The 27,830-nt window shown below is 43.6% G+C and overlaps 1 protein-coding gene and 1 pseudogene across 2 annotated transcripts in view; one reads left to right on the top strand and one right to left on the bottom strand.

The window, feature by feature from the left end:
- Positions 1 to 18,519: 18,519 nt before the first annotated feature.
- The window catches only part of LOC148017162 (transcription factor RF2b-like), a 48,866-nt gene continuing 39,555 nt past the window's right edge, over positions 18,520 to 27,830 (top strand). For both annotated transcript variants that reach the window (XM_087662787.1, XM_087662788.1), the window contains exons 1-3: positions 18,520 to 19,929; positions 20,293 to 20,425; positions 20,600 to 20,684. In XM_087662787.1, coding sequence (XP_087518913.1) covers positions 19,070 to 19,929; positions 20,293 to 20,425; positions 20,600 to 20,684 — 1,078 coding nt within the window. In that variant the 5' untranslated portion in view covers positions 18,520 to 19,069. The remainder of the gene's footprint in view (positions 19,930 to 20,292; positions 20,426 to 20,599; positions 20,685 to 27,830) is intronic.
- LOC148017163 (uncharacterized) lies at positions 24,713 to 26,690 on the bottom strand (annotated as a pseudogene).

Genomic DNA, 27,830 nt, shown 5'->3' with positions numbered 1-27,830 from the left:
ATGTATGTTGCATGAATGAAGTGCTCACCATGTACGCTTGTGTGATTTATTGATTGGCCATGTTGTAGGTGCTCCATTTCTTTCCTCACCATATCATGTGTGAAGAGGGTGGATGTGGTAGGGTTGGCTTTGGTGGGTACGGAATCGATGACTGGTGTGGTACATCATATACTCTCTGGGTCACTGACGGGTGTGGGGCAGCATGGCTCTTGCTATCTATGCCATGATGTGGCTACATCTTTGTTCATGAATAAATGGTATAGATCCCAATATTGTGCCTTCTCATATGCTTGTCGTTTACAATGAGTCAAGTCCTTCATCTACATGCGAACTTCTCTCCTTGTAATGGTCCATAATCCTTTTTGAATTTGGAGATGCATGTAAAACACTCTGCATTCATCATCATATCATTTGTTTTGAGGCATGGTGCCCAATCAACTGGATATATTTGTGTGTGTGGAGTGTGGAAAGCTTTAGAGAGAAGATGAGTGGACGATGGAGGTGAGCTAGGAGCCGAGTGTCCCTAGGGGGGCATTATGCTGAAACTATGTGAGCCCCTCATATATATGATGATTATATATGTATGTTAGCTCATGTTTGAAATAGAAAGTGGTGTGCAAGGTATGGGCAATGGGTGGAATGTGTGGTTGTGGTGAGGAGGATAGGGTAAGGGATAGGTAGGTATGGTCTGCTTTGGTCATATGCGGGGATGTTGAAGGATTTAAGTAATTCTATTGTCTCAATGGAGCTTAATACATAGTCTACTATGCTTGAGTTGGTGGGCTAGAAGCAAGTCAATGCTCTGGATCCCAACCATTTCTTCATCGTGTTGTAATTGATGAGATGGTGTCACAACCCTAGCTTTGGTAGGTACTGGCTATAGCAAGTACTATCTCCTCTGGTATTAGCAATGTGCTTCCCTCCTCTGTATCCATCACTTGGAGCCTCCTTGGATCCTCAAAAACATGTGTCACATTGTCTGCTCTGCATCTTGGCATTAAAATCTCCTAGCAAGAGAATCTCTCCATGTCTAGAATAGTGTACAATCTCATTTGATAAGTCTATGAAAGGGGACTCTCCTCCTCCATCCCCCTCTCCATCTTGTTGTTGGGGCTCCTCGATGGCACATCTCGACCTCAATGAGAGAAGGTAGTAAAGGGCAATATATAGCATTTGACTGCCGAAGATCTCTAGCTTGATCCACATGTATCGTGTGTCAGGATCTTGTGCCATGATGTGGACTCTATCCTATAGATCCCACATCATCAGTACTGCCACTTCTCTTGATCCTCGAGTGGTGCCTGTGGGGGTAAAGGTGCATGTGCCTAGCTGCCCATGTATTAGTTACACTGACAATATCCACATATCCACACATCTGTACACTGCAGGTGGTGAGCACCCATCACTATCACTGCATATGTTATTATTATAGTGACATTTGAATAAAGGGAAGGCTGATCACACATTGTGACTATGGGGTTCCCACATTTTGTGTGTGTGTGTCTCTCTCACTCTTGCTCCTTCCACCATAGCTCCTATTTCTACTTCGTGCTTCCACTTTAGGGCTCCCTGCCTTCAACTACTATAAACGACATTGCACTGGCATTGAGGAGCTCAACTCGACATTGCTTCAGCTTGTGGAGAAAAGCTTTAGTTCACAATTTCAATGGTAGCCATGGATTCTTCACCTTGAGGTATGCATTGAGCTCTAACGGCTTCTTCCCCCCTTTGCAACTTGATCCAGGGCATCCCTTAGTTTGTTTGATCCCTTAGAGTGCTCTGAAGGCCTCAATACCAATAGAGTAGGAGTAGCAACATCAATGTGATTTGTGCCTCATTTCTATCCCCCTCATTCCTGATCAGTCTATCCCATCCTCCATATTTTGGCACTCCTCTCGGCTCTTGACAATCTTTGGAATCTTTCCCTACATCTTTGATGTGAGTTTGGGCATCCATTGGAGCTCTCAAATTCAGCCATTAGCTCAAGTTTATGCCAGTTTGCTATATGACAGTTTTGGACAACCCTTCACCCATCGTCTGGAGGTCACTTATGCTTCCTGGGATGTCTATTTGATGCCACATCATCTGGGGATGATATGCCAATGTATTGGAATGCTATGGGATTGATTTGAGAACTCTTTTACTTAGTTTTACAAAGGGTTTTTACTACTACAATAAACAAGGTTGAAACTCATTTAATTAGTCAAATGCATGCCTATTGCTCCTAGGTGCTTACTGACTACTTGGGTTGATGTATTGATGCTTATGGTTCATGTTATATGCTTGGTTATGCTTCCGAATTGCCTTTGAGCTGAGCTTCGAGCTTTAAATCTTAACATTGATTATCATTCACTGTTATGTATGGTTATTTGATGCTCCAATATGCGCTTTACAAGTTACTTGTGTTGGATGCTCCTAGATATATACTACTTGGATGATGTTTTGAGCTTTGTTTGCTCATCTAGCATTTGACTTTCGTTCTAATGGAAGCCACTTCTTGACACTTGGATGTTACATTGAGCATTTGGTTACACAGTTGAGCTTGAGGGTCTTACAGTGAGAATATAGAACTTACTGACATGTACATGCTCATGTCATGCTTTATGTATGTAGTTGACGCTTAGTGGATTGATTCGACATTACTTTTGGGCCAGCACCTATCTATGTTGTCAATGACATATGCATCTTGGTTAATTATGTGCTGAGCTTCTATTACATTGCTTGGTCCATTTGTACCTTTACTTGGTCTCTTCTATTACCCATGAGACCCACTTTATGCATGATAGTCATGCCTATGGGATGTATCTCAGTATGACACACTGATTCTTTAACAGTTCTCAGTGCTAGTCACATATTCACTCACTACTAGTTGGAGCTATTCCCTAGAAGTTGCAGTTTGTCTTATGTCAGTGATTGCCCCTCTTTCGCATTGATTTCTTATTGATGTACTTTATCTTCAGTATGCTGTAATTGCACTTTTTACTGCACTGTTTATGCAAGCAGTCACCTTCATTTGATAGTTCTTTGCATTGATTTTGTGGATAGTTCGTTAGTTGATCAATATCCCTTTGTTTTTAGCTTGATTTGGCAATGGTTTTAGTACTATTTCCAGTAATTACAATAGCCTATTTTGGTAGTTTGTGCACTTCTTTGCCTTTATTATCTAGTGGTTTGACTAATAGTGCTATCTTTAATATTGACAAGTTGGATGGCACCAACTACAACTACTAAAAGGCCTAAATCTGGCTAGTTTTAGTGTAGAAAATGCAAGCTAGGCCCTTGAGACATATGGGTGTCAAGCCCGAACTTATTGATGCAGAAGATTGGGCTGAATTCGATAAGTTATGTAAGTCCACTATCATATTATCACTCTCTAAGCATGTGTTCTATAATGTTGCCTCTGATGGGTAGTCCACTTGGAAATTATGAAAAAAGATTTGCAATGTCTATGACAAGCAAAGCCCTGCTTCTCAAATGTATTGGCTAAAGTAACTCATGGGCCTTTGCATGAAGGAGGGCACTTCTGTGTTAGCTCACTTAAATGAGTTTCATTCCATTATCAATCATATGTCTTCACAGGGGATTGAATTCAAGGGCACTCTTCTTCCCTTGTTCCTCTTAGTTACATTGCCTAAATAATGGGATACCTTTTGTACTACCATGTATGCCAACATACCTACTAATGGGTTACAATTGCAGGATGTAGAAGGTGCACTCTTAACTGAAGAGGTTAAGAAAAATAATGTCAATGCTTTCCGCACCTCTCATGCTTTGATAGTTAGAGGCAATGATCATAGGAGTGGTAATGACCACCGTGGGAGAGACTCTCGGAAATCTTGCTCTCAGTCATATGGATAGTCTTGCAGTAAGTCCCGTGGTAGTAAGTCCTCACTGAATCATCATTACTTTGGGAAAGCAGAGCATATTCAGCCACAATGCCATAAGATGCACAAGGACAAGCACAAAGAAAAGGGCAAGGGTAAAGTACAGGATAAAAATGATGATCGCAACATTGTCCCTAACAAGTCCAATGTTAAGATTGAAGAGATTAATATTGTGCATACTAATTTTTATGATGATTTTATACGTGTAACTTCTTCTCTTGATACTTCATAGTTGATTGATGCTTTGTCAGAGTATACTTATTTTTGGTTGATAGATTTAGGGACTTCTTTTCATGTGACTCCTCGTAGAGAGTGGTTTCTCTCTTATCACAGTTTGACTAGATTTGTCCATTTGGGTAATGACCTGACATTGGAATAGTTGGTATTGGTGATGTCCATAGCTACAGTTTGGTTCAAGTTGCATGTTTACTCTTCATGATGTACGTCATGTACTAGCTCTTATGAAGAGCCTTATCTCTACTTTGGTACTTTGGATGATGTAGGTTATGTAGTTTCTTTTCGTGATTCCTCATGGAAGATCACCTATGGGAATCTTATCCTTGCACATGGTGCTAAGTCCAACACTCTCTATCTCTTGCTTATATCTAGGTCAATTGACCATATCTTGGCAGTGGATGCGATTCCACATGTATCTCTTTGGCATCATTGCCTTAAGCATATGTCCTTAAAAGGAATAAAAATGCTTACTCATTTGTAGTTGTTAACCCCAACACGAAGAAAGCAAAAGGAAGTGGAAAAGACGCAGGGCAAAGGCGGAAGAAAGGTAGCCCGACTGAAGAAAGAAGAGGAGAAAAGGCCAAAAGCGCAAGGGCAACCTTAAAAGTCCAAGGCAAGGCAAAAGGGGAAAGGCGCATTTTAAAATAAAAAGGCACACCCTGAAATCTTGTAAAAGAGCGTCGGGCTCTCACCTGTACAATTTGTAAATGTAGACGGGCGGTGGACAGGAAGCTAGGAAGATACAAGGACAATGGGAAAAATGGCCTAGGCTATGGCCGGCCATGTAATCTTCTTCTTGCTTGCTTGAGCTTGTGCTCGAGAGAGGGAGTGTGAGAGTGTGAGGGAGTGAGTGTGTGAGGGCGAGGAACCGAGGAGGAGAAGCTCTCCATCTTCTCCTCTCTTCTTCTCTTCTCTTCTCTTCTCTTGTCTTGCTCGTGGCAATGGAGCTTGGAGCTTGGAGCGAGAGGATCGAGCTTGCTTGAAGCTTGCACTTGGATCATGGAGCTACCGGAGTGCGCGGGAGAGGAGGTAACTCGAACGGCACGGAGGTAAGCTCACTACACCCGTAGATATGGATGGCGCGCCGGTTATGTGAGAGGTAGCCATTAGTGCTCGGCTTGGAACGCTTGAAACAATAAGCAGTCCGTGGGTCTTGGCGGTTGAGTGAAAGCTCTCACATTTTGGTTCCGTTGCTGGGACAAACAGATTCAAGCCTTGAGTGCTTGCGCGCTTCGAATCGAGCATTGGAGTAGGGTTTTCCCCGAACCGGTGCTTGAGGTAGATAGGTAGGAAGTGAGGAGGTTGAAGAGGGTATTCGATCTCCTTGGCAAGTAGGTTTTTTGCTTTCTTGAGATTTATGTTGTGGAATGAAGTAGTGTAGGTATTTACTTTGTGATTTGTATGCATTTAAGGTAGGAAAATAACAAAGAAAAAAAAGTAAACAGTAGGGTTTTATGTTGCTGTATAACATGCTGAACACGAAAATAGGGTACAGATCTTTGGAGTGCCCCTCGATTCGAGCACGATAGTGATTCCAGGCATGTCTGGCACTTCATGGTAGTGTTTTGTACCTATCTGGAAGGCACTGGCCTGGTTTGACGACGTCTACTACACCAAGCGTCGTCAAACCAGGCGCTGGCCGATTCGGTGTGGTAGACGTCGTCAAACCAGGCTGTCCGAGTCCGTCCGAGCCCCAAAATCGAACCAGTTCAGAATCGGACCAGTCCCAGAATTGGACAGTCCGATCGGATGTGCCACATGGCACTCGGACCACCCAGAATCGGACCAGGTCGTCCGAACCTCAGAATCGAACCAGGCCGTCCGAGTCCTAGAATTGGACCACTTTTTGATCCAACTCCCAAAATCGGACGTGACAAAAATTGGACCACTGATTCGATCGGACCAACCCAAAATCGGATGTTCGATTCTGATAATCGAACTCTTGAAAATCGGATATCTTAGAATCGGACCAAAAACTGTCAAAATCGGACAAGTATCCAGAACACAAATTCTGACGCATCTAAACCCCGAAATTGACCCCAAAGACCACGTAGAGCTAAAGGCACATCACAGATCCATCACTGGGCTGAAACTTAGAGCAAGTAGTTCAAAATTAATGACTAGATATGACAGTCCTGACGATAGATGCTCCTTGAATAGCACTACACTGACGATCCAAGGCACCAATGGAGAATCCACATCTGGTCGTACAGTTGGGGACTCAAGGGCATTTGTCAGAAGGCTTAAATTTACAAGCCAAGACCCGGAAGATGAAGACATAGTACCACCTGCTTATCTTAGGGTCAAACTCACCGCAGAAAGAGAGCATAGTGTTGATGCTCTCATTGATGAAGGAGCAGATTTCAATATCTTGACTTACGAAGCATGGACTCTACTAGGTCAACCAGAGCTCAAACCAACTGATGCAACTCTTAACCCTTACAGGGGACACCCACAAGCACTCATAGGGAAGTGCAAAATCCTTGCGACAATTGAAACAGAAAGCTTGCCTATCCTATTTCATGTTCCTCCAAATATTGCTAGATGCGGGAAAGAAACCCTCCTAGGTAGACCCTTCAAAAGGGCGACCAAGTGTGAGGTCGACTATGTAGCACAGAGGATACACCTGACACTACCGGGTGTGAGGATAGTCACAACCTTTAGCAAGGGTGACCTCATCAAACCTCAAGGGAAAGGCAAGGAAGGTGCTGATGTAATAGTCAAGCCTACTAACGAGAGCAAGGACTTGTTGGAAAAACTGATACAAGCATAGGTCGAACAACGAGAACCAGTGAGTGAGGCCAGGCCTGAAAAGAGGTCAAGAGACAATGCCAAGGACGGGCTCTGGACTTACAAATATCGTAGAAGACCCCAAAAGAAGCCCAAGCCTTATAGACGCAGGCATCGATGGAAGGTCAGTACAACACCGCGATGGATATCCAAGGCGTTGCTTCATGCTCAAGGGTATTATGCAGGAAATCATTGGATTTGGGTACCCAAACTCCCTGCTAAGCCACCTCTATCAGAAGCCCAAATTATGTCCAAAGCAAAGAGGCGTAGGAGGAAAACTAAACAAAAGGCCAAGTCTCGAACCAAAAATATTGGAGTGATCGAGCCCCTTACTATTGAAATCAAGAAACCAAACATGGCCTATCAAAAAGTAGATCCCCAGCCTGGCATACTTAGCAAGCAAATATCAGAGGTAACTGTCAAGCGTGCACAAGGCCCACTAGTGCCCAAGGAGCCTTTGACTTCCGAAGAGGATAATGGGCACCACAGGCACAACATTGCTCATGATAAGGTTAATCACTAAACAAAGCTAATGACAGAATCGTCTAACAATCACGAGCAAATTCTCCAGTCAGTGCCAAGCCCACGTAGGAGTCCCAGATCTCCTACATCCTCTTCACCTAATTTGAGACGTGAAGCGCGGCAGCAGCAACCTCGTGCCGCTTCTCAACCTACACAAGTGAAGGTGCAAAGGGCAACAAAAGGCACGACCACTTCTGATCTGCCTAGGGACTTGACACTGTAGTCTACCAATGGTAGCCAGTCCACTGAACTAGCCACCACTACTTCCAATCAGGGACCATAGCAGCCACAATCTTTGGCCGTGACAACACCCCTTGCGAAACGTGTCCTTAGTAGTTTACCTATGGAGGAGGTGTCGCAACCAACTTTCTTGACAACTCCAGCACTCTCAAAGTGCCTAAAGCCTAGGCTGGAGGAGTTAAACACAAGGGAGTTGGCTGAAGAGCTAGACTCTCCGAAAAGGGAGGTAGTTGTGCTCTCACAACCTAGCGAGGCTATTCAGCAGGCCACGACTGTTAAAAATGTCGGATCTAAGCTAGTTGGCTATGGTGGACGCAAATCATAGAACCGATACATGATAGAGAGAAGAGATTGTAACTCAAGTGAATTAGGTTCCAAGATAGGTTAGCTTGGACTCATAAACACAATCTTGAGTGACTCAAACTGAAAGTTCCATTCTCCTTGAAAAAAGTGTCAACCAAGTACATGCCTTTATAGCTTTTTGGATAGTACCACTGTACGTCACTGTGCATATGGGATTTTGGGCATCTCTTTCTAGAGCTTCTAGAGCATACATCTTTGTCATATCTCCCATACAAAGCCACTTATGGGCAAGCCTCTTTTGGGCACATATTTGGCCTCTATGGGCATACATACCAAGCATCATTTGCTAATCTCAATACCCCCCTCAAATGATGAGTTTCTATACTTGCTGGCGTTTGCCCCCCCTTCATGATGACATGGCCCGGGAGACTAGCTCATAGGTAGCCTAGTCAAGTTAAAGCTTGAAACTTTACATCTTTGGCAAGGGTTTTGTTTTACAAAGCAATTCCACTAAGGGAAACAAAAAAAAAATCACTACGGGAAATAAGGATCCATTATGGGAAGGTTTTGTTATCGGCGGCAGAGAATATTTTCTTCATCTTCTTTGGCATCCTTTGGTCCTTTGCTCGATCTTCTTAGTCTTCTTTGTCTTCTTGCTCTTTTCTTATATTGTGCTCTTTATCCCTTTTGTTGATGTGTGGTACATGATACTTCTCTTTTTGCTTCAGTTTCTTGGCACATTTTTTCTGCTTAATGAACTTGAGATGGATACACATGAATACATTGTTTTGGCTTAGTAGATTCTCTCTGACATACATGGCTTGATGATTCATTACATTGGTCTTGGGATACATAGGATTGATTTTTGGCTTATTGGCTATATAGTTTGTCATTACATTAACATTGGATCTTCTTTCAAAACCACACATCTTCTTAAGGTGATTACATAAATCAGTTCAAGGCAAAGTATGGAGTGAATAAGGTTGCTTGGACCACTTTTGAGAGCAATAGTGTGAACACACATTAAAAGAATTAGCTTGAGTGTGAAAGGAGAGATTGAGTTAGGTCCTTTTTTTTTTCAACTACATGATAGAGAGAAGAGATTGTAACTCAAGTGAATTAGGTTCCAAGATAGATTAGCTTGGACTCATAAACACAATCTTGAGTGACTCAAACTGAAAGTTCCATTCTCCTTGGAAAAAGTGTCAACCAAGTACATGCCTTTATAGCTTTTTGGATAGTACCACTGTACGTCACTGTGCATATGGGATTTTGGACATCTCTTTCTAGAGCTTCTAGAGCATACATCTTTGTCATATCTCCCATACAAAGCCACTTATGGGCAAGCCTCTTTTGGGCACATATTTGGCCTCTATGGGCATACATACCAAGCATCATTTGCTAATCTCAACAACGGCCATGTCCCGTAAGGATACTCTAGAGAAGGAGAATGCTGAGGCCCAACCAAGCACATCAGCGGGTTGACCTAGCCCAGGGTCCTGAGCCATTAGATGCACTTGCGCTGACCAAGAAAAAGAGGAGAAAACAAGGAAAACAACAACTGTTGCAGGTAGTTACGGACCCCAAGAACATTGGGACGAAGAGTGCTAGAGAGCTTATGAATAAAGCATCGAGTCCATCCACCAATGAACCCATAGATGTCTCCCCTAATAGTGGTGAAACCTTAGACACATCCGTATGCTCTGAAAAAGCAAAGCAGTCGCTACCATTAGTGGCTGCTTGCAACACTCTATCCACTGACAATAGAACTCGCAATGACAAATCAAGAGTGGATACAACACTGTCGCAACAAGGTGACGAACTCACACCAGTCACATCCAAGGAGAACCATAGCGCAATAATGAAGCCTCTAGAGAAACATGGAAACCCTAAGTGCATGAGCAATCCTAGCATTGACCAAGCTTGCTCATCTAGGCCTGAGCCCCCAGCTATGCTAAAGCCCATGCAAACTCCTAGAACCTTGCATGAGATGGCAACCGAGCAAGCCCTCGTCGCTGAATATAGAAGTGTCGCAGAATGCTTAACTGAGTTGGATGTTAAGCTCAAAGTGTTCGCACGTATCTACGTCCTTGCGGACATGAGCGCATGCCCTAAGGAGCAGCTTGAAGAATACTTGCCATTCCCCTTATCTTGGGAAGAGCAAGAACATCTTGACGAGCACTATAACAAGCTCTTACATGAACGCATGCAACTCATCTCTGACGAGGAGGCTAACAAACTGCGCTTAACCGTCACGTTCAATGAAGTGCTCTGCCGATCGAATCTCATAGACATAGAGCAACTAAAGTGACTAACAGAGGGCCGAAGTCAATTTGAAAAGCGTTGGTGTGAATGCCGCGTTGTAATGGCCGAATTAGGGGCTCAGATCATGACAGTCTCTGAGGAGCGATTAGCCAACTGGCGATCCCAAAGGGACCCAACATATGTGGCACCAACTTCTCTTCGAGTGTGCTGACTGCCATTCGGGGTACGAACTTCGCTGGAACTAGCCTAGAGAGCCCTTTGATTAATAAGGTTCTCACTGAGGAGGAGTTACACGTTGCCAGTAGACTCGGACAAGGTTCCATGCTACTCGATGTTGCAAAATATCTATTGGTACTAAGTAAGCTGCCACGAGTGCTGGATGCATGTGCCACACTCTAGTATAACCCCGAGTTCTACAATTGGTTCTTATCCTCGTGAAGTGACATTATGTATATAAATAAACACTGATTCTTATGTCACCTTGTATAAATAATATCAACACACACAAGTAATGATAGTCAAGCGCAAGGAGAAGAGTTGGGTCTGACAGGCTAAGCTCCTCAAGTCCTCCTCTCATCACACATTTAAAAGCCGTGTGACCATCCCCACCTCCAAGTAAAGGGCATGCAACCCACATTACTGCCATAGGAAGCCTTGACCAACAACACTGATGGTGTAGACAGGGTGCAGTCCCTTTCTATACACCTTCTTCCCTTTTTGGTCTGTCCTTTTGAGGATGTGCCCTATCCCACTCCATGACAACCAGTCCACACAACTTAGTATAAGCCAATATCGGCTAATGGCTGGAGGCAAAAGGAACATCATCATGGGGGCCATCCCTTTACGACAAACACTGCATGCCTCACCCCTCCCCTTCTTGTCATATGCGCTTGATAAACCACACTAAAATCCCTTCCATGCGAACAGTTGTATCCTGTATCAAGGTCTAACCCTTGGATTGCATCTTGCAGGCTTCCAAATGGAACACATGGAAAACCATGGACATCTGGCATGCAAAGACGCTCTTCACAGACGATGGGAGCATGTGGCATGCGCCCCTCCACCGGAGCGCTATGTGCCCACCCTCAAGAGGTATGCCAAGAAGCGAGGCCCTAAGCGACACCGTCCCGGACGAGGGCCGAAGAATCCTCTAGTCAAGAAAGTCGAGACTCAAAGAAACGTGCAGCAGGTGGCAACGCCAGTGGCACAAACCCCCAACGTACGCTTGGGCACAAGATGCTCAAGGGCAGAAAAGGCGGCCCGAGACAAGGAAGAATTTAATGAACTGTTTAAGGACATTTTGGAAATGGTCGCGGCCCGAGACTACACCATTCATGTCCCGGCCGACATGTTCCCTGCCCAGCCTCACGAGAGCCCCGCACTAGCACCGCCCCGGTCGCCTAGCTAATCGGACTCACCCCGCCTCATACCTATCGACTAAATCCCTATGATGTACAAGTAGCTCGACAAGTCAGCATGCTAGAACATTTTGTTTTTTGATGAGTAAAGGGGCAAGATCCCCACTTGTACACATTCCTGTTACTTCTTGTTAATGTATGCGACCTTAACAAGCAATGAAATAGGCATCCCAATAAACATCATAGAATTCTAAAAAATCATGTCTTATCATGATTACATTGGTTCGATGCACTTAACACAAGCAAGCATATACTCTCACGAAGTGACAAGTGGATGTAAAATGACACAGGTCAAGGTCTAAAAGTGTTTAATATCCAAGTCACCACAAGACCACCAACCCCACAAAGAACCATTATGGAGGAAGTGACAAACATACCAAGAAACCAAAGCCATGACGGAAACGCCACTGGATGAGAACCCAAGGACACCTCTGCAGAAAAAGTACATATTGCAACTGAGCATGGCCAAAGCATAATCGTCGATTACCCCCTCCTTCTTGGTAAAACTCAATGTTTGGGCAGGAGCCACACTCTCAACAAGGGCAAACGTCTCTTCATCATCCATGATTCAATTCGCAAGATGCTCTACCCTTGTCCATGCACAGCTCACTCCAAGTGCTACCTCAATTGTTTGATGTCTCACATGTTACAAAGAGGTTTGCAAAATCTCAAGTGTATCTCTTCATCTCAACAACAGTTCCTCTAGCATCAAGGCTGGTGACACAATCATCTTTGTAATATCCATTCTTCATAGCCTTTGGATCCCAACATTTCTCAAATCCAAATGAAAGGCTAACAGCCTCAAAGTATTGCATTGATTGTATTCATTTTTCCACCACACAAAAAAAGAGAAATAAAAAGAAAAGAAAAAAAAAGAAAAGAAAAGAAAAGAAAAAGAAAAACACACACACAATCACAGCACCGCACCTAGGGGTCCTCAAATTAGGTACGTCCAGTGACCTTGGTCGGCTGGCTCCATCCCTAATCCCCTAGACCTTTGTACATCCCCCACAATTGTTCAAGGCACATCAAGGGCAGGACATACCTCGGGAGCTCGCCTCGCCTATGGTTAGACCTGTCACCCTGAACCACTTGCACAATTCTTTTGCACTCATCTCAATGCCATTACAATCAACAATGGTAAGCAATGCATGAAAGACAATGGAAAAGTACACCATACTTTTCAAGCACTACAAGTAGTCACTAGCTACCAAGAGCTAGACATCAAGGAGCTCAATTACGCTACATGGCCTTGACAAGACCATAATGATGTCTCAAGCAATCTTCAAGTGTACTCCTGTCTTCATCGATAAAATCTTCCATCAACTTAGCCCCTTGCTTCACTGACCCATTGCTATACAAGGCACCAGGCCGACTGGCTTCTAACTAAGTAATATCTAAGTATGCACAAGCACTCACATAATACCTGCACCGAAGTATATACACAGTTTGGGTCCTCAAGTGCAGGACAATACTCTCAGCTTGCTTAGAGTTCGACCTGTCTCCCAAACTAATTGCACTATGTCTTGTGCACAATAGAGAAAACTAGCACTACCCTTAGGGAGAGACCACATGAGAGGTTTTCAATTGCAGGTATTGAAGACTCCAACAAAAGTGTCGTTCGCTCTTCATCTTCACCCAACTCTGAATGCTTATCCCTTACCATCCGACAAGCCTGCAAAGAATCGTCATAAGCAGAATTTCCAACAACGCAACACTTGTGCTAACCATCCATGCAATCCCCAACACAGAATAGCCCTACCACCAACTCCAACCACCTTCCACCAGCCACCTTGACCACCAACAGGCCCCCAGGACCTTCTTCCACACCACCACCAACACTCCTCCACGGAAACCACAGACATCCTTGTCACCCATGTCTTCGGTGCATGCTACAGCCTGCTACCTACGACGGTGAGTGCCATGCGACTGGCACTCATCTAGGAGGGGGGTAATGTTAACCTCAACATGAAGAAAGCAAAAGGAAGCGGAAAAGACGCACGGCAAAGGCGGAAAAAAGGTAGCCCGACCGAAGAAAGAAGAGGAGAAAAGGCCAAAAGCGCAAGGGCAACCTTAAAAGTCCAAGGCAAAGGCAAAAGGGGAAAGGCGCACCCTAAAATCTTGTAAAAGAGTGCTGGGCTCTCACCCGTGCAATTTGTAAATGTAGATGGGCGGTGGACAGGAAGCTAGGAAGATAGAAGGACAATGGGAAAAAGGGCCTAGGCTATGGCCGGCTATGTAAAAAGGGGATGACCGCCCAAAAGGGATTTAGGGTTTTGTATATAAAGTTGAAAAGTGAATGAGAAGCTCATTCTTGTGTGTGGCAAAAAGTGGCTCTCTTCTTCTTCTTCTTCTTCTTGCTTGCTTGAGCTTGTGCTCGAAAGAGGGAGTGTGAGAGTGTGAGGGAGTGAGTGTGTGAGGGCGAGGGACCGAGGAGGAGAAGCTCTCCATCTTCTCCTCTCTTCTTCTCTTCTCTTCTCTTCTCTTGTCTTGCTCGTGGCAATGGAGCTTGGAGCTTGGAGCGGGAGGATCGAGCTTGCTTGAAGCTTGCACTTGGATCGTGGAGCTACCGGAGTGCGCAGGAGAGGAGGTAACTCGAACGGCATGGAGGTAAGCTCACTACACCCGTAGATATGGATGGCGCATCGGTTATGTGAGAGGTAGCCATTAGTGCTCAGCTTGGAACGCTTGAAACAATAAGTGGTCCATGGGTCTTGGCGATTGAGTGAAAGCTCCCACAGTAGTATCTTCCTCTCCTTAACTACAAGTGCTTTGAGTCTTGTGATCATTGTTTATATGCCAGACATACATATATTATGCATAAAAATTCTAGTATGACATGCATGGGTGAGACATTGGCTCTTGCACATTCAAATGTATGTGGTCCCTTGCCCTACAAGTCATTAGGTGGCGCAAAGTATTTTGTTACCTTGATTGATGACTATACGCATAAGGTCTGGGCATATTCTATTAAGCAGAAATCAGAAGTCTTGGCTACATTTCAGCATTGGCTTGCTTTGGTTGAGAACCAGTCTAGGTAGGCTAAAATACCTGAGGTCAGATAATGGGGTGGAGTATGTCTCTAAAGCCTTTGAGCAGTTTTGTGAGACAAGGGGGGTATTAAGTATCAGTTGACCGCCCCATACACCCCACCCTAGAATGGTATGGCTGAGCGCATGAATAGGACAATTTAGGAGCGAGTTCACGGTATGCTTAGCTAGGTAGGCTTAACACAACATTTTTGGGTTGAAGCACTTGCTATTGTCATAAATTGATCAATCGGTCCCCATGTACTACCCTTGAATATGCTCATTTACGCGTCTGTGGTTACAAAGGAGGTATGGTCTGGAAAATCTCCCTCATATGCTCATTTGCATGTCTTTGGTTGTGAGGCTTTTTGCCATGTACCCAAGGAACAAGAGCAATAAGCCGGATCCTAAGTCTAGAAAATGCATCTTTCTTGGTTAAGGGGATGTAGGTGAGATGGGCTATCACCTATGGGATCCGCAAGCTCAGAAGGTTATCCATAGCCATGATATTATTTTCCATGAGGAGAAAGTGCATAAGCAGCCTGATCATATCATTGAGATACGTAGGGTGATATTTTACGAGGAGCTTCCTGCTACTGTATAGCTAGCTAGATAGCCTACAGTAGTAGTTGATATCCTAGTGGCCCAAGTTCTTGATACTCCACAAGATGCACAAGCCCCATAGCTAGTTTTGAGGCAATCTACTAGAGATAGACAACAACTTGCACGGTTTGAGCCCTCTATGGATTATGTTATGGTGATAGATGCTGGTGAGCCTCTTACTTACGATGAGGCCATGTATTGAGGTGATAATCACTCTTGGGAGAGGGACATGCCATCAGAGCATGACTTGTTGTCGAAAATTTATACATGGGATTTGGTTCCTTTGCCTAGTAGCAAGCGTGCTTTGCTATGCAAGTGGGTGTACAAGTTGAAAGGTACCCCTGGACACCCCAAGTTGAGATACAAGGCTAGATTGGTTGCTAAGGGCTTCAAGCACGAACATGGTGTGGACTTTGATGAAGTCTTTTCTCTTGTTGTGAAGATGACTCAATAATGGCTTTGGTTGCTCAACTTAACTTGGATCTTTATCAAATGGATGCCAAGATGGCTTCTCTTGATGGAGACTTGCACGATGAGATTTACATGGAGCAGCCTAAGGGCTTTGCAGAACATGGTAGGGAACACCTAGTATGCAGATTGAGAAAGAGCCTTTATGGCCTTAAGTAGACACCTAGGGAATGGTACCACAAGTTTAATGTCTTTATGCATTCACAAGGATATTTCCACAGTGATATGGATCCATGTTTATACACAAAGAAGGCTCATGATGGCAGCCTTATGATTTTGATCCTCTATGCGGATGATATGTTGATTTTGCCGGGAGTACTCATGATGAGCTGGATGCCTTGAAAGGTTAGCTCAAGAAGAGCTTTGAGATAAAGGACATGGGACATGCCTCACATATTCTTGGGATATGCATTATGTGTGATCGCTCTAAGGGGCTCCTCTACTAGAAGGAGTACATCCAGAAGGTCCTTAAGCGGTTTCATCTATAGGATGCTAAACCTATTGGCTATACTTTACCCCTTCATGTGAAGGTTAATCAGGTCGATTGTTCACAATCTAATGAGCAAAAGGCTGAGATGGCCAAGATCCCTTATACATTCGTAGTGGGTAGTCTGATGTATGCCATGATAGCCACTCATCTTGACATAGCATTTACAATGGGAGTTGTGGCATGCTATATGGCTACACCTAGCCGATGGCATTGGGATAACATTAAGGATATCACGAGGTACTTGAAGGGCATAGTAGCATTGTGCATATATTATGGTGGCCAAGATATAAGAGTTGTGGGATACACTAACTCTGATTATGCAGGACATGCAGACAATACGAAGTCCACCTCTGGCTATGTCTTCACCTTTGTTGGAGGTGTTGTTTCTTGGATATCTAGGATACAGAAATGCATGGCCCTATCTGCTACAGAGGCAAAGTATGTTGTAGCCACTGAGACTTGCAAGGAGGCTCCATGGTTAGGCGGTTTGGTGGCAGATCTTGGTATTATTGACGTGGTCCCTACACTGCATTCTGATTCTATGAGTGCTATCCCCATTCTTCCATGTGAAGATGAAGCACATTGAGATGCATTATCACTTTATTCAAGAGATTGTTGAAGACAAGCCCATTGAGCTTGTTAAGATCTCAATTGACCAAAATCCTATAGATCTACTATTTAAGAGTTTGCTAGCAGAGGGTTTTTCCTTTCTTAGGAAGTTGATGGGTGTTGGATGAGATGACATCTTTCCTCATCCTGTTGTACTTATATACATTTTTACTTTGTCACTTCTTTCTTGTTCTCTCCTCACTAGGGACACATTCGCCTTTAAGTGGAAGGTTGTTGGGGGTAAATGTACTTGTCATTTCATTCTTTATTCTTTCAGTGACATTTGAATAAAAGGAAGGCCAATCACACATTGTGATGGTTGGAGTTCCCACATCTTCTCTCTCTCTCTCTCCTTCCACCATAGCTCTTGCTTTCACTCCATGCTTTCACTTCAGGGCTCCCTCCCTTTAGTGCCCTGATATCTCATGCAGCTCTTTGTGTGTGGACTCCCATACATATCCTTATACTAATAAGCAATCCCCTCTTGGGACTCTAGTGTGTCTTTGTGATCAAAATCAACTCACGAGCCTCCATCACCTCCTGTGTTCTCTATGAGCACATCCATAATGAGCCATTACATTTCCATACTGTCATACATCTTTGAAGTGTCTGTCTCATATGCCATGCGTCCCTATTTAACTGCCTTGCCATCAATGATGACAAACCATCTCTATACACTGCCTTCTTGTTTTCCTTCCTAGCTTGCATTATTTTAGGCATGTTTGCACACCTATGTTTCACTCGCATCTTGGTAAGGCCATTGTCAAGGTAGATAGGATCCCCTGAGAGTTTCTATAGTACGGCTTTCTTCCTAATGAAAGCCATTCTCTCCATCTCATCTCGAAACCTCAAGATGAGTGTGCACTTTTGCTACTATTGTTGATGAGCACTTTCAATGCTTTTTCTAGCATATCTAGCTTTGTGTTCACACTCGCCATCTATTTGTGTTAATCTCTGTTGTAGATTTTTTTGGTGAAAGTCCATCCCCCTTATTAACATGTGCTCTCAGTTTTTAAGGATAAACCTATATTATCTTCTGATAAGAAAAATTTAAACATACTTTTCATTATACTAATTGAAGAAGGGTACCCTTGAAAAATTTTAAAACTTTAACTCTTATTTTAAAGGGTAGAATCTTTTCATACCCTTCTCTTAGTGGTAAAATCCCTTTAGAAGGGTTTGGGCCTTCAACACTATGGCCAGAAAGAGGGCATGGGAAAATAAAAAAGAGATGCCAAAAAAAATCCCACTCTTATATATATATATATATATATAATGTGTTATATTGATTAATATGTGGAAAATAAATACATTGGCCAATATACGGCAACAAAACAACTGAGTATGTTGGATGCACTCAAAAACTTATGAAAGACTCTAAAGCTTGCTCTTTTCCTTTCTAACTCCTTAAAGACTATTGGTATCTTCTCCTTGCAAATGCCAAAGTCAACATTATGGGATTGTTTCTTCTCAAAAATCATAGAGTTCCTAAATCTCCAGATATAGCAGTCAATTTACCCATCAAATCTGCAACATGTAAACCTTATATTGCCTTATATGCAAAGACGAGATTAACCAAAAAAAAAAAAACTTAGTAGCACAAATTGTTAGTAATAAAAAGATTATAATAACACAAATTATAAGGACCCGAAGATCAATAATCGTTTGTGCATCAAGTCTCGCGTGCCTGTTTGAGCGTGTAATGTTTTGTTTATGAAAGAAATGGATTTCTTGAGTGTTGATTGTCTTGCTATCATGCCGCCATGATCTCGACTCGAGACTCGAAACAGCAGAGATCAGAGTCAGAAGGTTTAAAGGAGGGAGGAGATTCACTGCTCCTTGTCGCAGGAGCCTCAGATATGGACTGGTTATGGCTGGAATTGCCCTCTCCTTGCACGATTCTGAGACAATCATTGTAAAAGCGAAGAAGAAGGAGACGCAAATGATTCATCAGTAAGAATGAGGTCTCACGTTCGTTGCAGTACCTCACCCTTTGTACACAGTCTTCAGGCGCGTTCATTGTTTATGCAGTCTCTGTAATTGGCAATTGATTTCCATCAGATACGTGGGACTCCATAGCTCTGGCAGATTTCTACCTGTATCCAAGAGCAATCAGGCTCAGAGACAGGTTTTAGATTGCTCATCGGTTTATAAACTGCTCACAAGTAGCCCGTGACATTGATTCCATCTTCTCTGGAAAGGGTTATCAAAATGGAGGGTTTAGGTGAGGGTTATGAAGCATTTGTCGAGCGCTTGCAGTCTGAGTTTCCGGCAGCAAATGTGTCCAAAGGTGCTGGACAGAATGTAGGTGCCAATGCAAATGCCAATGCCAACACCCTGGGTGGATCAAGCACAAGGCAAGGAGGGTTTCCTTCACACCCACCCCATGTGCCACTACATCAAACCAAGTACGTCGGCTATCCTTCACTTGCGAATGCATTTACTGTGAAAAAAGAGGAGTCTTCTTTCCCCATGGAATCATCGATGAGAGGGAGGCATGCCTTTGTGGACATGCCCAAGGAAGACGTTGCTACCTCATCAGGACTAATGCATGTGCCACCCAACCATAGCTCTGCCCTCAGCAAGTCATCTGATATGCCCTTTCGTCAAAGAGGCCACCGCAGAGCACAGTCTGAAATTGCATTTCGACTACCAGATGACATAATTTTTGATGATGAACCTGGTCTATTGGATTCAATCACAGCAGATACATTAGGAGACAGGTTGTATGAGCTGCAGTTGAACGCAAATGCAATTGCTCCCTCTGTGTCAATGGCTATGCCTGGAATGCAGCCAGTTATTGAAACTAGTCGCCCTCCTGCTACTTATTCGCACCATGCAAGGAGCCTCTCAGTTGACCATTTGCTGGCTGGCTTCAACACTAATGAGGATGCCTTTGGGTTAATCGATGAGGCACCTGTAGAACGAGGGAAGCCAAGGCATTCTCATAGCCATTCAATGGATGGTTATACTGATTCACAGAAGGAGTTATCTGCATCAAACACATCTAAAGCAATCTCTGATAGTAAGCTAGCAGAGCTTGCATTGGTTGATCCAAAACGGGCTAAGAGGTGAGTTTTTGTGCAATTCTCAGTTTTTCAGTCTTAGCATGTTCATAACTAAAAATCGATGGTTTGTGTATATTGGTATATACCCACATATCACTTATAGTTAAGTGTGCCCATGGGTTAGGTTCTCTTATGTGTACACCATAAATATGTGGACATATATATTTGATACATCCATCCAGACTTGTAGGGTGTACTTTCTGTATTGCATGTGCCTGTGGCATCACATTGCAAGGCCCATGATCTTATCTGTCACAAGTCAAATTCAAAGGATCATCTGGATCACTTGTTCTTCATGATTCTATGTTTTTATTTTTGTAATCTATCGATGTGCACCTATAACAGAATTGTTCATGTGGTGCTCAGGATTCTAGCAAACAGGCAATCAGCTGCTCGATCAAAGGAACGCAAAATGCGCTATATTGCAGAGCTAGAAGGCAAGGTTCAAGCTCTTCAGACGCAGGCTAGAGCCCTCTCAGCACGCCTAACAATCATGCAGGTGTTAATCTGTGTTTGCCCTGCAGACATGCGAGGTGTTTGAACATATCATTAGGCTTCCTTTGGATGCATTGTAACTAGCATCTTTACTGTCTTCTTTTCTAGACTTGGGATTTTCATACAAATCTCATTCAGTACATTGGGGTTATGCTGTGAATGGTCTTTTTTGTTACAGGATGACACAACAGCTTTGACAAAAGAGAACAATGATCTGAAATTTCAATTGCAAACTTTGGAGCAACAGACGCAGCAAAGTGATGGTAAGTGCTTTATCACTGAGTGTAGTGAGGTTCACTTACAGATATTTTCTTACCAAGTAGCTAGGGTGCTAGATAACACCATGCTGATGTAAGCTGATGAAACTGTATGCAAAGCTGTGAATGGGTTGTTTTCTGAATGATAGAGACACCACTTTTTGTATAGTTGTCATGCCTGGATACTTGATTGCTGATTTTTCAGTATCCAAAAGGGGTCTAAAAGATCTTAATAGGCATGCAAGTGTGAAGGCTCATGTATGGCTTTAAGGATTGCCACGGGCCTCGTACCAGAAAATAGAGACTTAACTTTTTGGAAAGTGTTTTGCATTGTTCTCCAGCAAGTCTTGACAAGTATTTTGCTTTTGTCTGCTTATTTGTGTATTCTTGTTTTATATGTGGGTGATCTCATCATGCTGTGATTATAGAAGCAATTGATTGCTGCTGTAATTCATCAGCTTTTGTTCTACTTTGAAATGATTCAGTATTTCTTGATGGAAACAGAGGTGCAGAGAGAGTGGACAGTGAAGAGAGAAGAATGAACACAACGAAGATAAGGTGGAATGAATCAAGGGCCCAGGCTGTATACTCCAGACGAAAGAACTGAAAACTGAGTATAATGTGCATGGCTGCCTCTTTATGGGAAATATGGCCAGGACAAAAGTATGGTTCCCAAAATGGTGCAAAATAGGGAAAATGCCCACTGAAATGGTCAGGGACAGATCCTAGAAAGTAGGGGTCCATAATCTATACTGATCAGATATGGAGCTGGACATGCTTAATCACAATCCCCTCTCTCCTGGGGTACAAAAACCTGAATGAGCAGAGGCACAACAAAGACATGTCTATGAAGGACCGATGGGAAAATGACTGTTCCCTTCTCAATCAAGGAAAGGTAAAATTGTGGTCATCCAACTTCAACACGGTGTAAAGGGTCTCCAAGGATGCTTGGAAGTAAGGTCTTGGTGTAAGCATCTGCAACATTTAGGGATGTAGTCCAATCTAGGGGTTACCAGGTTAATTTACCCATGGATAAGATGGTAATTTACGCCAATGTCTTGGTCCTCAAATTGAAAACCAGGTTCAGGGCTAGTGCAATGGCACTTTGCTTGCGGGGGCAGATGAGGTTGGGCAGATCTTATGAATGCCCTTATTCCTTAAGGTGATGAAGTTACAATACCTCCAAGGTAGCATTATAACATGTCCAATACTCCACGTATGCCTCTACTGAAGATCCTGTAGTGGTAGGCAGCTTTTGGCTAGACCAACAAATGAGTCCCGAGCCAAGGATGAAGCAGTATCCTCCCTGGGAATGGCCTGTCTCGATGTTGTCAGCCCAATCTGAATCTGAATAGGTGTGTAGAGAGGAGTGAACATGACATATCAAATGCCAAGAGAAGTTGTACCCCTAAGATAGCATCACGCTCTCATGCTGACCTGCCAATAAGTTTGATGAGGGAGGTAGAAAACTACCTGAAAACATTAACAACGAAAGAGGCATCTGATATTGGCTAAGATATAGAAGGGACCCAACCAACAATCAATATTTGTTGGTATTTATCAGCTCTGAACCATCATTCAAGTGCAAGCCTGGTGCTTGTATCCATTTGGGGGGGGGCGGGGGAGGCCCAAGCGGTCCATGAGACCCAACAAATACAATGTCATGATTCCAATGCATACATGACTTGGAGTGGATATAGGGTAACACTTGGCTGTGCCAAAGGTAGAAAGAATCTTTTGACAATACTACTTTTGGGAAAGAAAGATCCCATGCTCATCATATGTAATCTCTGTGTCAAGGAAATAATGAAGCTTAACTATGGTACTGTATGCAATTAAGATATGCCGTTTGGATTTGGTGTCCAACTTCTTATAGAGAGTGTGCTCACATCATCACAAGATCATGCGCTTAGGCAGTAAGCATTGAGAAACGGGAGGGTCTGTGGGGAGGAACAGTGTGTATGGCAAACACTGACACAGAGTTCAGAAACACAGAAGATGAATGGAATAATGAATTGTGCTGAATGCTATAGTGTAGGAGTGAGCCTCAGAGTTCTGTGTCTCTAGGCCTGGTACTAAGGTGAGCAGGGTTGAGTTGATGATTGCCGATTAGAGCTTGGAGATGACTGCACTGTCTTGGCTGATCAGGTGGCAGCATGAGTGAAGGAATGCTTTGTGGAGGGGGCAAAATGCAGTCTTCTGGGCAGGGGGATGTTGGAGATGAGACTTGATGATAATGGACAGCAGTAGAGGGAGCGAAACCCAGTCCTCAAGAGCTGTCGGTGATGAAGAAGATACTGAAATCTCTCTGGAATGATGGCAGCTATCAAGGTGACTGCTGGACAGCCGATTGCAAGGAGAAACTCAAAGATCTCTGATGCCAAAGATCTGCTGTCCACCAAATGCAGCAGTGAGAGGGCTGCAAACTGGTCAAGCATGCAGAGGATGCCAGCCATTAGGGGAGTGTCCAGGCTGCCAATGCAGGTGTACACAGGCTGTATTAGATCTTTATCAGCTGAGAGTGAGAAATGATGTCGTCATCTGCTGCATGTCCTTCTAGACAGCAGAACACAAGTGTAAACCAACTGAAACTGGTTGCAGTCTGCCTGATGGAACCGCCAGTCCAGCAAATGCAAAGCTCTGCATTGAGGATGTCGTGGACAGCAGGCCGGCCTGCTGTGAACCCAAACACAGTAATAGGATTAGGTCACCTGCTGAGTGGTGGTGTTGCCAGGTTATGTGAAGAGGGTGCTTAGCTGGACATTACTTGAAGGGGCTGAAGAACGATGGAGTGAACTGGGGAGTATCAACAATGCCCATAACAAGCCCTATTTTAACAGAAGTTTGGTGCATTTGTCCTACCGGTACAAAAATGCCAAAAAATGCAATAAAGCCAGTTTGGGGCTGTTAATAGAGATCAACATGAGGAATCATTGCAGTACAATTAAATGTTGATGCACTTAATGATTGTAGTTGCCCAACAACACCCCCCCCCCCCCCCCCCCCCCCCAGGCCCAAAAAGGTGCCCTAAGAGAGAGAAGCACGGTAGGATCCCGAAGGAGGTTAGTTAGCGGAAAGGTAGTCAATCATGAGGGAACACTTGTAATCCAAGAAAAAGAAAGAACTCCACTCGAAAGGAAACATGTAAGGAAGAACAATAGACAAGGTGATAATTGATGATGCCAGAAACATGACCTTGGGAGACAAGCCACTAGATCTGTGTCTCCATGTTGGTAAGAAAACAAAGGTGTACCTAGTCTAGAGCCTTGAGAGAGAGGACACTGTTGGGAATAAAGGGCCCTCGTTCCTTTTATATGTGCTCCATAGAAACATGAAACGGGGAACGGGAACGGGGACGGGGACAGAGACGGGAACGCCAAACCTAGGGAACGGGGACGTGGGAACGGGAACGGCATTTAAAAAATCAAAATTCATGAAAAAAAATTAATATTTCACTCATAATCCATGTGGACTCTGGAGTGTTAAAACTTAAAACCAAGGTATATAATCCACAAGGACAAATCATTTTAAGTTTTAACTTTAAGATATCATGCATTATTCTAAAACTACTCATTAGAAATTGAATTGCAACTTACAAGGCTCAAGAGGTAAGCTATTCAATTATAAATAATAAAATCCATAATACATATGCCAAAAATCATAAATGATAAAACAATGAACAATGAACTAAACTTAAAAGTCTAAGCTAAAAGAACATGCCTATGGTACCATTGCCAAAAAACTTAAAAGATTACAAATATGAAATTGAAGTCTAATCTTTGAAAGAACATGCTCATTGCCCCAAAAAAGACTGCAAATATAAAGTCTAATCTCTAGACTAAAGCAAAATGCGGCTTGCCGCATGCCAAAATAGCCCAAAGGGCAACTGCAAGACTGCAAGACTCAAGTACAAGTATAATATCGACATGGCACAACTATTAACAACCCAAGTGTCACAGTGTCATCAATGATCATAATATCATATATAATGTAAATGTGTCATGTATCATGAGACTCGTGATAAGTAAGCTAAATCAAAGATCATGATGGGGCTCTGAGGCTGCTCTAGCCACTCCTGAAGTGCCAGCCTCATCATCATGTGTACCATGAATTGCTGCATCTCCCTCAACATCAGCATGTGTCTTCTCTTCTTGCTGCATCTCCCACTCTGTGAATGGATCAGGCTTTGTTGTCATACTGTTACATAACATCCTCAAATTAGCACTAACGAATACTAGATCGTTTGCCCTCTCCACACCAAGACGGTTCCTCTTCTTTGAAGCAATGTGAGTGTAGGTACTCCACAATTGCTCCAAACAAGAGGAGCTAACTGACTGACTCAAAATACGGATGGCTAGTTGCTGCAACTTAGGACCATCCGAACCATAGTCCTCCCACCACAAAGCTGCCCCAATCTTACAGCGATCCTCCTGTGCATCCCCACAACCAAAAGAACCCCGAAAGGTCCTATAACATGAAAGCTGATCTCTGATCTTTCGTCTAGTGCCATGATCAGGCACTAGACAAGACAATATAAGTCTCCATGCATCCATAACCTCACTGTCATTCTCTTGACCCTTGCCCTGGAACTCAGGATCCACAACAAATGCAGCTGCATGCATGGGTGAGCTATAGGAGTTCCACCTCGTCACAACTAAATGGTGTATTTCCTCATACGCCTCATCATTTGGTGCCAACTCCTGCAACTTTTCATTCAACCTGTCCATAGCCTCATATACCTTGCCAATGCAAGGTTGCATAGCATCCATAACCCTCAATAAATGTACAATGGGTGATACCATAGCATCTATCAGCTTTACATCATCCCAAAAAATGGAGTTATTTGCTTTCTCCAAGCATAAGATACCTGTAGGAGTATCTGCCAATGTTGATGAGGTAAACTCATCACTAAGAAATAACTGCCTCAAGGCACCACTGCATTCTCTTAACCTGCCTAGCATCAAGAAGTTAAAGGCAAATCTGGTATCAGAGTATTTTAAAAGTGTCTTCTTCGACCACAAAGAAAAGTGATGGCGAAGAAATTGGTGATTCAAAACAAAGCTAACCATTTGAGCTCCTTGCTCTATGACAGGTGCAATCCATGACAGGTTACCAATATCCTTTAGTAGGTTGTTCAAGCAATGAGCCATACAATATGAAATTGTGATATGTGGATAATATCCCTGAATAATAGCACCTGCTGCCCTATTTGCAGGCTCTCCATCTGCAACAAATCCCACAACATGCTCTGGGCCAATAAGCTCAACACCTGTAACCCACTCTGCTGCAAGTACATCTGCTGACTTTCCTGTCCTCGATGCATCATATGAAGATATAAAATACATTTCCCTACGAGAATAAGCAACCATACCATGAATGGATCGCTTGCGTGTATCACTTCAACCATCAGCAATCAAGGAAACTCGATTTTTAGCCCACATGCTCTTTCTAGTCACTGCTGCTTGCTCAACAAGGCGCTTTTCCTTGTCGAGCAAAGTGGTGCGTAAGGTCTCTGATGATGGAGGTACATATGAAGGGCCATACTTACCAATCTTCTTGCACATCAATTTAAAATACTCTAACCTGGCTGCACGAAATTGAATGTGGTCATGATAAAAAAAGCGTGCCACTGATGTATCCACCTCTTCCTTCTTCTTGGGATCCCAACTAGCATCAAGTGTGCTTTGTCTACGTGCAACATGTGGTGTTGTTGATGCCATGGCCGATGCAATGCCTGTAGTAGGTGTGGAGGTAGCACTTCTTGATACTGACCCTGCTCTAGATACATCTGATGGGGATGGTGTCACAAAAGTTGCAGGGTCAACTGCAGCACGTCGTGGTCTAGATGCAAGATAAGCTTGTTGACCTGCTACACGGTCACGAAGCTCCCTTTGCTTCTCCAAGGTCACATTTGGACAAAACTGCACCTCTGAATTTGGCTCATGTAGGAGATGAGCTCGGACCTGATTATGCATAAATATTAAAATTTAAAATGGAACAAGTGGCAATTGGTAGTCCATATTCTAATATTTAAGTAACTTTGAAAAATTAAAATCAATAAAAATTTTGAAATACAAATGCTCGGCTCAATGGATTACCTTGTTTGCTCCACTAGTTCGCTTGTATGGGCAAAGCTTGCAAGTCCATGGTCGAGATCCTCCACCACTCAAAGGGCGGTCAGCATTTACTTCTTCCCACCATGACCAATCATCAGACCTTCTTCCTCGACCACCAACCCGACGAGCGGGGCGGGAAGATGAAGCCATTTATGATTTCAGGCTGAAAATTGAAGGCCTTAGGTTCAAGAGTCGAGAGAAGGAAAATTTGAAGGCTGAAAATTGATTATTGAAGGCTCGAGAGAAGGGAGAAAGCTCAAGAGTCAAGACTCACTCAAGAGTCGAGAGAGAAGGGAAAGGGAGAGAAGGGAGAAGAAGAAGAAGAAGGTTCATGGAAGAAGGAAGAAGAGAAGGGAGAAGTGAAGAGAAGGTAGAAGGAAGAAGAGAAGGAAGAGAAGAAAGAATAAGAAGAGAAAGAAAAAGAAGGAAGAGAAGAAAGAATAAGAAGAGAAAGAAAAAGAAGGAAGAGAAGGAAGAGGTTGGAGGTGGGAGGAGAAAGAAGAGAAAGAAGAAGAAGGAAGAGAGGGAAGAGAAGGAAGAAGGTGGCTGGGCCTAGGGGCAGGAGAACTGGGCCAGGTTGAGGCGGGAGCAGGAGAAATGGGCCAGGCGGGAGCAGGCGGGACGCAGGCGGGAGCAGACGGGATGCAGGCAGGAGTAGGCGGAACGAAATAGAACAGGGCGCAGGCGAAAACTGGGTGCGGGCGAAAACTGGGCGCAGGTCACTTGCCACGTGGCGTTCCCTGTCCCGTTTCAGACAGGGAACGCAGCAGGAAACGTTCCATTTTTTGGAAACGCGGTCCGCGCCGGATACATGTCGGGGATGGTGATTCTGTGTGCCGGAGGGCCGTTCCGGCCGTTTCCTGTCACTATGATGTGCTCGGGTGTGAACACACCCTTAGCACACGTACTTTCATATATATATATATATATATATATATATATATATATATATATATATATATATATATATATATAAACCTAAAGAGGTACACTCGTCATTGTACCCACAAGTCGTGCTCACTCTCCTCTCTACTCT

This window comes from Lygodium microphyllum, chromosome 22 (assembly GCF_053477565.2).
Source record: "Lygodium microphyllum isolate KBCC chromosome 22, Lygodium_microphyllum_v1.1.10, whole genome shotgun sequence".
In the NCBI taxonomy this organism is placed as follows: Eukaryota; Viridiplantae; Streptophyta; class Polypodiopsida; order Schizaeales; family Lygodiaceae; genus Lygodium; species Lygodium microphyllum.
The sequence above is the reverse complement of the archived record's forward strand: the minus strand, read 5'-3'. Positions and strand labels throughout refer to the sequence as shown.